The 15,329-nt window shown below is 36.2% G+C and overlaps 2 protein-coding genes and 1 non-coding gene across 3 annotated transcripts; all 3 read right to left on the reverse strand.

The window, feature by feature from the left end:
* Positions 1-1,652: 1,652 nt before the first annotated feature.
* On the reverse strand, positions 1,653-3,781 carry LOC147565400 (putative protein phosphatase 2C 25). The gene is made up of 4 exons (XM_086651888.1): positions 3,032-3,781; positions 2,463-2,801; positions 2,089-2,268; positions 1,653-1,975 (listed from the first exon to the last, which is right to left on the reverse strand). Exons 1-4 carry the CDS (start codon positions 3,521-3,523, stop codon positions 1,814-1,816), a joined length of 1,173 nt encoding a protein of 390 aa, XP_086508014.1. The 5' UTR covers positions 3,524-3,781; the 3' UTR covers positions 1,653-1,813.
* Positions 3,782-6,330: 2,549 nt separating this feature from the next.
* Positions 6,331-10,755, reverse strand: LOC147565401 (chlorophyll synthase, chloroplastic-like). Its single transcript, XM_086651889.1, has 14 exons — positions 10,552-10,755; positions 10,298-10,425; positions 10,067-10,154; positions 9,491-9,576; positions 9,312-9,398; positions 8,985-9,050; positions 8,828-8,911; positions 8,678-8,739; positions 8,498-8,573; positions 8,351-8,413; positions 8,147-8,228; positions 7,981-8,057; positions 7,808-7,855; positions 6,331-6,735 (listed from the first exon to the last, which is right to left on the reverse strand). The coding sequence occupies exons 1-14, from the start codon at positions 10,658-10,660 to the stop codon at positions 6,673-6,675; spliced, it is 1,119 nt and encodes a 372-aa protein (XP_086508015.1). The 5' UTR covers positions 10,661-10,755; the 3' UTR covers positions 6,331-6,672.
* A 3,938-nt stretch (positions 10,756-14,693) lies between these two features.
* LOC147565402 (small nucleolar RNA SNORD25) lies at positions 14,694-14,783 on the reverse strand. The gene has a single exon (XR_015231561.1). It is a non-coding gene; the product is annotated as a small nucleolar RNA SNORD25 (small nucleolar RNA).
* Between the last annotated feature and the right edge of the window lie 546 nt (positions 14,784-15,329).

Below are 15,329 nucleotides of genomic sequence, written 5' to 3' on the forward strand. Positions count from 1 at the left end.
ATCACAAAAAATAAACATCCTGAAATGAATTCAGCCAGGATTTCAGACCGGGCCGAGTCAGATCTGAATCAAAACGATTACTATATATCAAAGTAGTTTGAAACAGAAACATCTACTATTAGGGTTTAAACAAGAAATGTTGGCTATGAAAGGAGGCGGATCAATCAACGGTATGAGATTGCCCAAAATATAAATCATAGTCGAATTTAATTTAGGCAACAGGGAAAAAGAGGAAATCAAATAGAAATCGATAACCTCGGCAAAGTTGCCTCATTTCTGAATTGGAGTATATCATTAGATCACAAACCTTAACTGACTTGATAATAATCAGAAGTCCTCATTGAAACTAGGTCTAGAGAGATAAGAGAGGGGCTGGGGTTTGTGAAAACGAGAGAGAGAAGAGATATGAGGGCGGATTTAGGTCATCGATTTGTTTGTTATCTCAATATATAGAAGAAGAAGAAGAGCTAGGTTAAAATGAGATTTAGGTTAAGCCGAGCTATATAGGCACACCAAAAAGAGATAGGGTTAATTCTATTTTGGTCCGCTAAAGATGACTAACTCATCAAAATGGACACTTAAAGATTACCAGCTTCCAATATAGTCCACTTTATCAACTTTCCGTCACCTAAAGTCAATTCCTAATTTAACTTCCCCTATTACCTATTAAATTACTAATATGTTCTTGCTCCTTTTCGTCAACCATCTCTGGCGGACAACTCATAGCGATCGCCACCACCTATCAAACTTTTATTTTCCAAAATATCATTTACATCAACGTCCACGAATTTATGATGGTCCACCCGTTGCTTTCCCCTTCTTGGCCTCAAACGCTTGAAGACAAAGAGAGATCTGCTTATGTCGTCAACAGTGGGCTTTATCTCCTTTGTCTTCAATATTGAAGATGAAGAAAGATCTACCTTCTTCATCCGTTAAGGACGAAGATTTGAGAAAACCCTCTTTCTCTCTTGGTTTTCATTGTTGAAGCCTGAAGGTTAAGATAGAGAAACGACTGAAAACCAAAACGACTGAAAACCAAAACGACGTAGAAGAGAGGCAGGGAAAGGGAGAAGAAGAATATAAAAAAACATTACAAAATGAAGATCGCCGGTCTTTGGTTGGTCGGGCTGACTAACGGCGTATTCTCTTTGGCCAAGAAAGATATGAGGGAATTACTTAAATAAAGGATAAAAGAATAAGAAAATATAAACTGTTAAAATTGACTAACGGAAAATTGAAATAGAGGACCAATGTTGATAGTTTTTCATCTTTAGCCAATATGGAACTGAGGCAAAGCGGAATGAACGATGGATGGCTCTGCCGGCCGTCTCTGATTTTCACCAATCGTCACGGCGGGCACTCCACCTCGTCACCAATCACCACCATGTATCTCCTTCCTTACCATTTCCATCACGACCACAGTCTCATCATGTCTTCTCTCCATCCTTAGACAGTTTGGGGCAAGACCCATTGAAGATGAAGTTTTAACAATAAAGTCCAAAAATCCTATTGGTTACTCAAGATCTCTAAGATTGGGTCTTACATTGGAAATGCTCTTAGTATTCTCGATTATCTTAAAAGTGAGGTCAGATTATGGTTTTGATCCTTGTGCCACTCTTCTACTAATTATCAAACAGACCAAAGAATACTTAGATTAAAACTTTGATAAGTCATTACTTTTCCATAATAAATTACACAGCAAAACTTGGTTATTACATAAAATAGATGAAGTTAGTCAGTTTAATCAAAGAATGGTCAGTATATAACGAGCAATGGCGACAAGTTTCTTCACAAAAGAATGATGAACACTCCATCAAGCAAACTTCTCCAATTGGATTACCATGACACTTATATCGTCTACTGATCCACGAGCAACTGCAAGATCTACTAACTTCTTGCAGGCCAAGAACGCTGCTGGTTTAACAGTCTCTACACATAAAGGTCGGACGACATCTACTGCCTCTTGATTACTAACCTGGAATGCCGAAAAACAATTTCAAATTAGAACAATATAAATAAAACACAAGAACAAGAAATATTTTTTTTTTCTCATTACAAGAGAAATAATGAGAAGAGACTTAGAATTACCTTATCCCATAATCCATCTGAAGCCAAGATTAGGAATTCACAATCTGGGTTAATCCTAAGAATGTTAGTTTCTGGTTCTGCTGTTACCCATTCCTTCAAGTGTCGATCGCCAATTGCTCTTGATACAGCCAAAGATCCTTGTAATCTCCACATACCATGGCAAAGATCTACGTAACCACCCTGAAAATAGAGAATATTGAACAATCCATCAGATCCTACTCATGTAATAATCACACATAGCTTGGAAGAGCCTCCAGAGTTTATTCCATAGGGCAAAACTCGTGGAACCCTCACTAGGAACAAAACATTGTACCGTTCGGTTTGGGCTTGGGTGTCTAAAGCGGTGACAATCGGATTTGGGTCGTTACACATACCTTGTTTTCGATTCTTTCTCGTTCATCTTCACGAGAAGGCCTATGATCAGAAGTAAGTGCTTCTGCTATTCCTCCTCGGCTCATAACAGCACGACAATCGCCAGCATTAGATACAATAAGATCACCTTTGGTGATTAATGCAGTAACACAGCAAGTTCCACCCCTAACATCTTGTTTTAGAAATTCGGAATCAGTTTTTAGGTAACCATTTTTCACAGCGTCAACAATTTCTTCTTCTCTACTTCTTAACACTTCATCTATAATGTTCTTGTCTAGGTTTTCTGCAGCATATTCTGCAGCTTTTGATCCACCATGGCCATCAAAAACACCAAAGAAAGCCTGAAAAAATCACATACCCACAAACTATTGTAAGCTAAATTTTACATGAATACTACTCTAGAATCCTCAATCTGGGTAAAAGACCAAAACCCACACTAGAAATTGGCATATTTAATAATGACCTAGAACAGTTTCAGTGGTAACCCTAATTTCAAATTTTGCCCTTCCCAAAAGGAACCTAATTTCTGAAACCCTAATAAACAAATTCATAAAGCCCTAATTGAGCATACCTGTTTAGAATCCCCTTTAATATCAACAATCGATGTATAACGATCCTCCATTGTTTCCCTTCTACCTTTCTTACAGTAAACAGAATAACTTTCTCTCTCTTCCTCCATTTCCACCATTGAAGAAGAACTCTTCTCCTCTACCTCAAAATTCAAAGAAGCAATAGGAATATCAATCCTAGCAGGTCTCTTCCTCTTCAAAAAAGTAGCTGAAGAAGAACCAGGACTGAAACTACTAGAAGTAGTACTACTACTAGTATTACCACCACATTCTTCCTTCTTACAAACCCTAAGCCCACTTGGAGAGTTTTGAATTCGTAACCTAAATGGGGAAGCTGGTCTACCACCAGATGAACCACAAGGAGACGATCCACGATGGTGGTTGTGGTTGTTTATTGATAAATTTTCAGGTGATTGAGCCGTTGTTTTACAGAAAATTGAAACCCTAGATGGAGAAAATACAGGTGAATTGGCAACTGCAATAGAACAAGACATAGTTGATTATTATGGATTCTTCCTTCCTTCCTTCCTTGTGGGTTTTCACTTGATTTGAGTTTTTCTCTCTGTCTGTCTATAAAGGGATTGATTTTTAGAGAGAGAGAGAGGATGAAGAAACAGAGGATTTTAAGGGGGAAAGTTGGTCAAAGAAGGGTCCCGTGTTAGAAGCGCAGTTTTCTCTCTCTTTACTTTTTGTTTTACTTGGTCAAAGTCTTACCCCCCTCTTTAATTATTCTTCGTGATGAAGATAAATTTGCTACGTGGAGTGTTCTTATTGGTTTAGTAGTTGGAAAAAAGTTACCGTTGCTTTGCTGCAACGTTTATAATTGGTTATGTTTTTTTAAATTTATTACAACTCTGAGAATATAGACGTTGCCGACCGTTCACATTTTACCTAGTTAGTAACAGTTTGTTGACGTAGCAAAACCGCTATCTTTAGTTTGATCTTGGGGGCCTCTGTTGGCGCGCCCAGTCTTTTTTTGATATTAGCCCGCGCCCTTTCTTGGATTTCTTGAGGGCTTTTGGACTGAACCGTTTGAAGACACTCGAACTAGCCTAAGTCAGCGTTGTTCAAGCGTAGCACGGAAATGGCTAGCCCGAGTGTCTTGGGACTACCTAATCCGTAAGGAAGCTGATAGTGACGGTAGATTAAAATCATCTCTAAAAGTTGAGATTCTACTTCCTAAGCTCATCTTCAACCGCTAAAATTATTCCTCTTAAATTTACTTAACAGGGTTGAGATTATAGAACTTTCCGTGTCCCCTCACAAATTATATATATTATTTTTAATTGTCAGCGTGCCTCGAACCATTTATCTCTAAAGTGGAAGACTGAACTTCTTAGCACTCCAACTAGGAGTTGTCAATTTTACCTTCTTTCGTATAAATTTCAGTGAATTAGTAGCTTCCTTTCATTTTCACCTACCAACTAGAGTAAGAAAAAGTGGCTCGAAGGTTCGGTGCCTGTTTGGATTCGTCCAAATCCATCGTGGACGGCAGACAATCTGACCGAACCGATTCACACCGGTACCGCCAGCTCATTACCTTTTGAGTCTCTTATTAGCATTTAATACGGTTTCCGCGGGCTGATTTGGATAGTGTTAGAAATATAGAAGAAGGAAATGTAAGGGAAAGGAGTAGGAAGGAAGTGATTGATTGTATTTTCCTGTGTGGGAACCAAAACAAGATTTTTGAATTTAAAAATGTGTACACAATACACCGTCAATCAATATTACACAAGACTACAACTGTAAAAGGACCCCACTTCAAATCAGTGTTTCTCTTGACCTAATTAGCGAACAAGAGTCAAGTCTTATATATTCCTACCCACAAAACACTTTGATCATGAGGAATGTGAGAGGAAGAAACTCAATTAAACAAAGTCTAAATATATATACATCACCCTGGCAGGATTGTGCTTGTTATTTTCGAAAATTAGCTTTTGGTCCATAATGTACCCCCTTATAAGATAGATGTACTTCAGAAAAATAATACTATAAAACCACTCCAAAATGTCAGATTTGGAGTTGAAATGTCAGTTTTGATAAAAATGCAAGCACATGAGTTTGTGTAGCGTTTTGTTAAGTGCATATGGGTTATGTCAGACGCACATGAACTATGTCAATCACGCATGGGTTATGTCAAGGGAAAACGTTAGATTAATGTAATATGCACGAATTTATGTAATGCACAATACCAGATAAATGGAAAGACACTTGAAAATATATTGTGCACCACATAAAAGAAAGGATATTTGAAAATGTATTATACATAAGAGAAATAGAGCGTTTTGCACTATACATTATGTGACGTACAAGTGCAAATATGTTACTATACATTTTTTTTATGTACCGAAAGAGACAACTTTTTCTGGTGCAAAAGTTGGATCACTCATTTTATTATCACCTCAAACTTTGAGTTTTTGGACCTGCTGCTTACTATTTTCTAGCACAAACTTCTCTCTGTGACAATGTCTCTTTGGACCTTTTCCCAATTACCTTTGTTATTTTTTAGAATCCAAACGTAGCAACTGATCTTATAATAACAGGATATAAATTTGATCACAAATTTGGGGTCAAATTAGAAAGAACTCTAGTATTTTAAATTTGGATTTGAATCCTAATTTGACATTTGAACTGATTTACGAAAGATTTTAAAATTTCTTTTTGCATGACTCGTGATATTTAACGTGTCTGAATAGCTAGTTTGGATTATGTCCATCTGAATCAAACGGTTAAGGTTCAGACATATAAGAACGAAAAAAACCACCTTAGTAGAAAAGATTCACAGTACAACAACAAAATGGTACCGAATTTCTAGATGGAGTATGATATCAGGACCACACGTATGAATCATTCAATAAAATGTAAATAGACAAAGTATTGCATACATATAAAGCATTAAGCTACCATAATTAGGCATTAGATTAATAAAAAACAGATGTTAATGAGGTCAGTAGGAGTACTTCGTCAAATTAAAGGACCATTTACGACATTGAAATCAATTTATTTGACATGATCTACGACAATATACAAAAAGAATTTTATAAACTAGTGTTATACATATTATATAGTAGGAATTGCATGGATGTTTCTAAATAATATTCATCAAAGCGAACTGGACTCCGTCTTATTACAGATTGTCTATTCAACCCGGTTAGGTATATACATTTAATATTAAATTATTTATACTTTAGAGTGGTTTGATTCTAGTCTCCTATGTTCATTTACTATTGGTCAAGTGATTTTGCTTTAGTATCGAGGAATAGGCTTCTACTAATTTTGAAGCTTAAAATACGAATAAATCTTCATTAAACTATACTTCATTGAATTAGCAACTACTAAGGTTTATTATAGTACATATCACAAACTACGGGTTGTTAGAGAAATATAGAAAATTTCCCCTAAAGCACTCGAAGTTCAAATGTTCTATGTTTTACTATAATAATCTACAAAAAACACTAATGATATTATTGAGTAGCCTTATCGGCATCGTTACCTGTTATTAGTGCTAGGTGACTCACCAAATTCCCTTGCTTGCTGCGTTGTTAATTTTCGCAAGAAAGTGAAACCAGAATGCACGAGAGTAGAACAATTTAGTCTTAGACGTTCTTCCCGGAGATTCCATACTTGGGCTTACTCGTCAGGATTATGCGCTCACTGCTAATGCTGTCACTAACATTCCAAGCACCATAAATGGCTGGGCACTAGCCTGCAAAAACAAATCCAGTGATGCTACTATTTGGGAGTATTTCTTGAGGTCACATGACTTGAATCTTATCAAGAAAACACCCTGACACAGGGTTCTGAATTTAGATTCCTGATGTGCCTATCATGCTTATGGCCCGGGCCTACTTCATGTTGTGCCCGAGTGCACGTCACGGGATGCAGTGTACGTATCTAGAAAGGAGTTCGTGTTTTATGTTGTACAAATCAAACAATGCGTACATCATACTTTGTTACTAGGAAATAACCGTGATGTCCATTCGATAATTGAAGAGTTCTAAAGATTATCATTTTCCTAGATATATGGAAAAGTCAAGGAAAATGAGTGTCTTCCCATCTAGTGCAGGTTTTGGGCACATAATGTCCATTTGGCAACGGTAGTGGAACACATGTGCTCTTGGACTAGAGGTTATCAATGGGCCATGTCCAAGCGGTCTCTAGATCACGAGCCACACTTCTTATTAAACAGGCAGTGTTGGGGCCAGCATGGCCCCAGGGCGTCCCAGACCCAAAGCAGCTGCTTTGGGCCCCAATTTTACAAGGGCCCCCGAGATGAATGTTTTATAGGCACTTTGGCTGTGAGAGAGAAAAAAAAAAGTAGAATGACAGGAAGTTTCGTTTTCCATCCCATGTTTCAACTTTCAAGTATTCCCCCATTCTCTCTCATTTTATTTCTAGTTATTGTATTTTTTTCCTCTTGAACTTTAATCTTAATTTTATATCTTTCAATTTATTTTCTTGTAGACAAGTTTAAAAATACTATTAGTGTTACACTAATTTTTCTAAATGACACAATTTTTTTACCACTATCTTGGACAGTGTGTGTATCACCCCTCAGGAGTCCAGACTTAGTAGTTCCAAACCAGAGGAGAAGCTGGAGTTTGACCACTCGACTGGGGTCGCTCGTGATTAGGACTATAGGGTTTCATAACCATGTTGCTATAACTTCTGCATGAAAGCATTCGGCATCCCCTTGGATACGGTTCTTAGTTATCTAGAAGGAAGACCGATTATCAAAGTAGACAATAATATGCTTTTCAAGAGGGGAATCGACTTACCTGATACTTGACATCATTTTTTACTGGGTCTGTCAACAAGTACCGAAACTGCAAAAAACAAAGTTGAAAAGTTAGAGCCTAAAGCCATGGATCCAACAATATGAGTATTCTAAATCAGGGCTTACGATATAAAGGAACTGTTTTTCAAGCAAAAATATACTATATGTGCTTACCTGGAAAAATACTTGAGGTAATATCAAACCTAGAAGCATTAACGCATGATATGGTTTACCTGCACCTAATAGATAACCTACAATAATTCCAAATGTAAATCAGAAAAATAACTACAGAACGGGTATTTGAAAAGAAAGTATGTGGCTTGAATGAGGTAACCCGTACCAACAACAGTAGTCTGAGTTATGTCAATAGAAGCGATGCAAATCCACTTAGCAGCATCCATTCCGAACGCCACAGGAATTGACTGATTCAAATGGAAATGCGAAAAAATTGTTACAATAAACAGCCTCCGAAGAAAATATTACCAGAATAAAAAAGACACCTAATAAGCTTAAAACGTAGTATAGAAGAGAAAAGTGACAAGACCTGCAATCCCAAGGCTTTGTCTCCCTCGACACTTTTAAAATCATTTACAATGGCTATACCCATCTGAAATGCGAAGAGAAATTTCCATTAATATTGAGTTGAGTCTTTTTAGTTTTGGCTTTAGGTACACAGCTTTGAAGAGGATACCCCAGCTAAGCTATACAAGAGCGTGAGGACAATAATATCAGCCGTGAGAGTCCCAAATAAAGCTTGACCAGCCCACCTGTACGTTTATAGATAAAGCAGTGAGGACGCAAGAAAGAATGTCTGAAGTAGTGGCAATGCCAAAAAGATTTCTGAAAAGAAATACATGAATCTATATCAGACCAGGGCAAACTAATGTAGCTCACTCCCATTGTAGAATTCCCAATCCATCCATTTTGCTTGAGCTGCAAAATATCCGAATAGTAGATGGAGTTTGAGGTTTAGTCTTAATGAAACTAAATTGGCATGATAGAGATAAGGAGATGACTTGACCTTTAGAGGTGGAGCGGAATATATGTATGACACTAAGGATCCACCAAGAGCAAGATAAAAAACTATAGGAATATCATGCCCTGCCTAAAATGAAACAAAAGTTCGGGATTGTGTCAAATAATTTTAGATGGAAATGTAGTCACTTGTTGAAACTTACCCATATATCTAACAAAGCAGCCAAGCCAAGCCCTCCTAGAAACAGAAACCAAATTTGGTGGAGGACCTGAAACAACAAGTTCTATAAGAAATCGAACACCATCTGCTATGAGCCGTTTTACAACTTGGAGGTGCGGGTTTTGTTTAAAAGTTAAAACTTGTTGTTTCACGTGTAAAAGGTTCTTAGAAATGCTAAAAACTATGCCATTCAATTTTTCTTACTCCCCTAGCAAATTTAATAACAAGGAAAAGCCGTGAATCCAATCAAGAAGTAGTATTAGTAAAAAAAAACAATGACGGATAGAAACTCAGTGATCTAACTGCATACCTGTTTTTTAGATATCACTCCAGAAGGAATTGGACGATAAGGTTCATTAATTGCGTCGATGTCTCGGTCATACCAATCATTGAGGGTCTACATAGGAACAAGTTTACATGATTGTATCGACTTAGTTAATATAATCTGAATGGATCCTTCAAATCAAACATAAGCAAGACGGACTTTACCTGTGTGTAGCCTGTAAGACATGGACCAGACATTAACATGCAAACAATTGCTTTACCAACATCTTCTACATCCCAGTGGAAGTTTCCTGCAAGTTAATATTTTTAGGGCTTGGGGTATAGGAAAGGTACCAGAGAAGATCAGATAGATACAAACCATCAACTGCGAAGCCTAAAATTGTTACGATCCCTACTTGGACAATGAAGAAATCAATAGTCTGTATAAACATTATCTCCTCCATGTTTTAACATACCATCTCCACAAAAACTCATCTAAAAAGCTCCATGTTTTAAACTAGATGTTTGTGACACCCCAAGCCTTTGGCAGTTATCGACATTGTATTCGCTTTAGACACCTAGGTCTAAGCACATAGGTAAAGGGTTTTGTTCTTGGCGAAGGCTCCACGAGCCCACCCGAAAGGTCTCGACACTCTTTTGTGGTGTCAGAATATGGCCTTATACAGTTATACTGATTAAATTTCAATGGAAAAATGCAAGTTTGAAAGGTTATCTAGGCATGGGTCAAATGATATAGAAGGTAAAGCATCACCATTCCATGAAAAATCCAATAAAGAATACCAGAAGCAGCAGCTCCGCAGACGACTCCCCAAACCAAAGGAGGCCAAGTAACTGGCTTTGTGAGTTGAAGTCTAACCTTCCATATATTCTGCACATTAAAAATCTAAGCTTGTGAAAAACCCACAACTAATTTAGTACTATAATCTAATTTGATATGATTATTTCTTGATCACCGATTGATTTTATACTAACAAGTAGGATTTTCTCAGAGACATTTAATCAAACACTCACAGTTTCTTTTGCTGCTCCTTTAATGCCAAGAAGCTGGTAGAAGCTTGAACCATTTGAAGCTGGGGTTTTATCTGGTGGTTGAGATTTTTCTGCTTCTTTCTTAGCTGCTTGAACTACGAGTCTGCTTCCTGATAAAGGGTTCTTGTGAGGGTGGGAAGAAGATGTGGTTGGGAGTTTTTCAACAAAAAAAAAAAGGACTGCACAAAAACTAATATGGATGGTAAAGAAACTAAAAAGCTTACAAAATGACTCACTGCTGAGATATAGAGAAGCCGGCCTGAGAACTGGAGATGATAACTTTAGAGGGTATGAACTAAAGTTTGATAATCTTATCTGTGAAATGTTATTCTGTACAGTTGCCATTACTAATCTAGAGAGAGAGAGAGAGAGAGAGAGAGAGAGAGAGAGAGAGTTGTCTCTTAACAAGCTTCTTGAGACCTTTGGGCTTTTGAACTTCATTGAAGATAGGCCATTTTAATATGGGTTTAACATTTTTTTTTTTTGATAGGAAGCTAGAATTAGTTAAACAGAAGGGTTACTCTGAGTTTAATATAGTTAATTGTTTGGACAAACAAATAAATTTTTGGGAATGGAAACAAGAAAATATATATTCTCCAAACACTCACCGGCCCATTCTTAATATTTTTTTATTCAGTTTCATCCTTTATTTTTCCCTCCCACCACTACTATCAACTTTGGGTTATTTAGTGATTAGACCCCATTTGTTATTAATATTAGGGGTTCACCCTCAAAACGATAATGTTTCAGGGTTAACTCTCATTTCTTTTTTTTCCCGTCAGACGCTCGTTAAGTAGCGCGGGTGCCAGTCACGTGTGTTTTTTCTGACGAAATTGCCCTCCTCAGAACCGTTGGAATTATGTACCAGAATTGGCCATCTCTGTCCCAAAGGTCCTATGAAATAACTTCTTTTTAAGTAGATCTTTAAATGTTTAAATCAATTTCTTCATCAGCTAAAACGATTTCTTCATCAGCTAAAACGATTTCTTCATCAGCTAAGTCAGTGCTAAAACGATGGGAGAAGTTGCTAAAAGTGAAGAAACGAACCAGGTAAGTCATTGTTGGTCTTCATCAGCTTTATTATAACGGGGGTCCTTCCCTAAATAGTAGTTTTACAATGGGGGTCCTTCACTAAAGGTCATATTATTCATGTTATTACAGGAGATGAGCTGCCAAATCTGTGAGACGAAATCACATGGAGCCTTGAAATGTCCATTTATGTATTCATCATGCACAAATACAAAGTGTGATGGCATTCGAAAAGTTATAGTGCACATCAAAAAACCCCGAAAGGAAGTACTTGAGGTGCCAATACCTTAAGTGTGATAGCTTTCACTGGCTAGATGAAGCAATGCCTCTATTTCTGTCTGGAAAACATCATGTAAAACAACATTTAACAGTGGGATGCTATGGATGTGGTGATCTTGGTCATTAGAAGAAGTATTGCCTAATGACTAAAAAACGTTCAAACCAACCAAGTTCTTCTACCCAAACTCAGATTGTAATTAATACTACTCTAGAAGATTTTTGCAACACATTTAAGAATTGTAATGTAAGAAAGTCGTGAATCAAATGTATGAGATGTATCAAACTAATTTGGGGGTGAACCCCTAATATTGATAAATAAATAAGGTTTAATCACTAAATAACCCAATAGTTCTGAGGGGGGCAAGATCGTCAGAAAAACACACGTGAGTGACACGCGTGCTACTTAACAAGCTTCTCACGGAAAAATAGAAAATGGGGGTTAACCACTGAAATATTATCGTTTTGGGGATGCCCTAATATTGATAAATAAATGGGGTCTAATCACTAAATAACCCATCAACTTTCTAGCCCTCATCGACTTATTCTTAATAGGGAGATGCTACAATTGCTTTGAGGATGACTTAAGGACTCATTGTTTATTGAAAGACAGTTTTTTCAAAGTTTGACTATGACGGGGACCGCTTTTGTATCCAAATGAGGAAACATGTCATCCTCTAAGTAACAAATTTTAAGTAACTCCATCATTTCCCTTCTTAATGTTTTTTTTTTCAGTTCCTTCCTTTATTTTCCCCTCCCACCACTACCATCAACTTTGTAGCCATTATCGACCCCAAGACCAACATTAATTTCGGCGCCACCTTCACCACCAGCCCCATCATTGATGTCGTTCTCCACCTTTTTATCTCCTTCCCCCCTCTCTTCTTTCCTCTTTAGTTTCTCTTCTCTATGTTTTGGTGATGGGCATACCATTCGTGGAAACTTAAAGAAAGGGAGACAAAGGCGAAGAGAGGATCATAACAAAGAGAAAGTTGAGATCTAGAGAGAGACGATATTAGGATTTTGGTTGTTTATGTTAGAGAAACTACAAGTGAATAAAATATTAAATTTATTATTAATTGTTATCTAAGTCCTTTTTTGTTATTCCTTTACCAAATTAGTTTAAGGAGACGTTATAAGAATCATTTAATAAAGGGTTTTTTGCGCTTACCCCCTCCTCACTAATTGGTAATTGAGTTTACTCCCCTCAATAATGGGTAATTGATCTTACCCCCTTGGACTTACTATTAGTGACACTGACTTACTATTAGTGACACGAATACAAAGGCTATGTTTGGCGTACATGAAATAATTGCCACTATTAAGAACAACTATTCTTCAATATGATTTATATTAGGGATTTCACCTCATTTTATTGTTTCATTTGGTCAGGAATATAATTAGTAAAGATTGATTTTGTTTATATATTATTTACTTTCTAATTTTATTATCACATACCAAACATATCCTTAGTAGTTTTAACAAAAAATCTAAATTCAAGGGGGTAATCTCAATTACCAATTACTGAAGGGGGTAAGCTCAATTACCAATTAATTGTGAGGGGGTAAAAAAATATGGTATGCACTAATAGTGATCATCCTATACCAAAAGCCAAAAACAATAAGCATAAGAATATTTTTATAGTTTTAAGTGCAAAAATGGTATGCACTAATATCCTAATAAAAAAATGAAGTCTTCAACAACAAAATAAAAATAAAAAATGAAGTGTCCATAATTGAAAACTAGTGGTGAGTGGTATTGCTAATGTCTTTCACAAATGAAAATCTTTTTTTTCTTCTAATGAATCAGATCTGTATTAATCGAAAAGAAATCTTCCGAATTTTAAGAAACATCTTTGATGTATTTTTATGAAGGATAGATCTGATATGAATATGTAGTTTAGTTCATGGTGATGATATAAACTTATCAAATTCGTATTTGGATGTGAATCAATAATTTTTTTCATGATGGTGAAAGGTGATGATGTTAAACTATATGATTTATATATTGTAATTTCCCTTTTTGTATTTGTTTTTGTAAATTTTGTTTGTAATTATATTTATAAATGACATTAAGTTTATTAAACTTTTCTTTTTAGTAAAAACTCGGAGCCCGTTCGGCCTATGACTGCCGCGGCCGATCAAAACTGAAGGGCACGGGCGGGCTAAGTGCAGGAGAAATTGGCCAAGAATCCGGCCCATCCACCACAAGGTCAATGGTGGGCTTTAACGTCCCTTACCCAATCAGTCCGAGTCCGTCTACATTAAACCGGAGCCCAATAAAATTCCATCCCTAAATGTTATAAAATGAGTAACTATCTATTTCACGCTTAAAGTATTCAAATATTAGCATGTCATACTAATTCAGTAAACTCATGAATTTTGATACAAAAACCATGGTTTACGAGTAATTGTCGATTGGGAGATTTTATAGGACCCCTCATTTCTGTTAAAAGGCCTCCCCTCAGCAATACTTTTGGAGAACAAAAATTACCACCCCAAAAAATTAAAACCTGGTTTTAAGAACACTAAAAATGATTTAGTCAAATCATTATCATTTGTTAACACTAAAAGACTTCAATCGCTTAATTAAGTGTCTGACTGGTTTAATGTAGACTGACTGGTTTAATGTTATAACTAACATTTTTACACTTCGCCACCATTTAGAAGTGAAAAACACATAATATATCAATTTTACATTTATTTGTAAAGTCATGAAGCACACCAGACACCACCAAGCAAGGATTGCACCCCCAATTTACAAATGTTCTTTAAAAACCATAAAGAGTATATTTGTTTTCTTCAATACTTGATAAAGTTGATACTACATCTTATCAAGTATTTGAAGAGGACAAATACACTGTTCATGGTATCAATAATTCCATATTTCTTTCTCATCTCAAAAGACATTTCTATGTCCTCTCTCTCTACTACTTCTGTTTAATAAACCTCTCAAGATTAGGGAATAGCAAATGTATAGCGGACGATCTCAGTCAGTGATTCACACAACAAAAATTTCAAAGAATTATAAAATCAAAACAATCAACAAAAAAAAAAAAAAAAAATGAAAAAGAAATGTCTCAGCCCCTTAGATGTTCAATGTGTGCGGTCATTTCCGCAATCAGTACAGGTCTATGTATTATATACTAGTCATCACCGACATTTCTCAATCAATTCTTTCCTTCATTCCCAACTTTCTTTAAAACCAAACCGTGTAATCATTTAGAAACCCTAATTATTATTCCACAAAAGATCAATTTGTAACTAACAAAAAAGATAATAATCAAGATAATAAAACCCAGAAAGAAGAACAAAATCAATTTTAAATTTTCTCAACCATCATCAAAACTCAAGTAATATTGATTTACACTTAAGTTAGTACTAAATGACAGTCGAGAAAGTTAGTTTTGCTTCAAGGGAACGAGTCAATTAGGTATTGATATATCCTATCGACCAGATTAAGAAGCCTTTGTTTAACAAAAAAAAATTAAGAAGCCTTTTCTACTTCATAAACCCAACAACAACAAACAAAGAAAAAATCACAGTAACGAAGAGAAAGGTAATGGAAGGAGAAGTGAACGGACAGAAAAGAAACCCTAGATTTTGATTTCGGTTGAGTAAGGGGTTTTTAATTTATAGAAGGGGAATTGAAAGAGTTGATTTGATCGGACGGTTTGTTTTAATTTTGATGGATTAGATCTTACCGTCTC

The sequence above is a fragment of the Eschscholzia californica genome, unplaced genomic scaffold (assembly GCF_041429995.1).
Source record: "Eschscholzia californica isolate CP2 unplaced genomic scaffold, dmEscCali1.0.p SCAF_1, whole genome shotgun sequence".
Taxonomy (NCBI): domain Eukaryota; kingdom Viridiplantae; phylum Streptophyta; class Magnoliopsida; order Ranunculales; family Papaveraceae; genus Eschscholzia; species Eschscholzia californica.

Bases quoted from the DNA above. Each gene is read 5' to 3' on its own strand.
- LOC147565400 (XM_086651888.1), bottom strand. From the start codon at position 3,523: ATGTCTTGTTCTATTGCAGTTGCCAATTCACCTGTATTTTCTCCATCT. The intron at 2,802-3,031 runs GTATGCTCAATT...TGATTTTTTCAG, and splicing joins TTAAAGGGGATTCTAAACAG to GCTTTCTTTGGTGTTTTTGA. The intron at 1,976-2,088 runs GTAATTCTAAGT...TCGGCATTCCAG, and splicing joins CAGATGGATTATGGGATAAG to GTTAGTAATCAAGAGGCAGT.
- LOC147565401 (XM_086651889.1), bottom strand. From the start codon at position 10,660: ATGGCAACTGTACAGAATAACATTTCACAGATAAGATTATCAAACTTT. The intron at 8,740-8,827 runs GTCAAGTCATCT...GATATTTTGCAG, and splicing joins ATTCCGCTCCACCTCTAAAG to CTCAAGCAAAATGGATGGAT. The intron at 8,058-8,146 runs GTACGGGTTACC...GAATTATTGTAG, and splicing joins AACTCAGACTACTGTTGTTG to GTTATCTATTAGGTGCAGGT.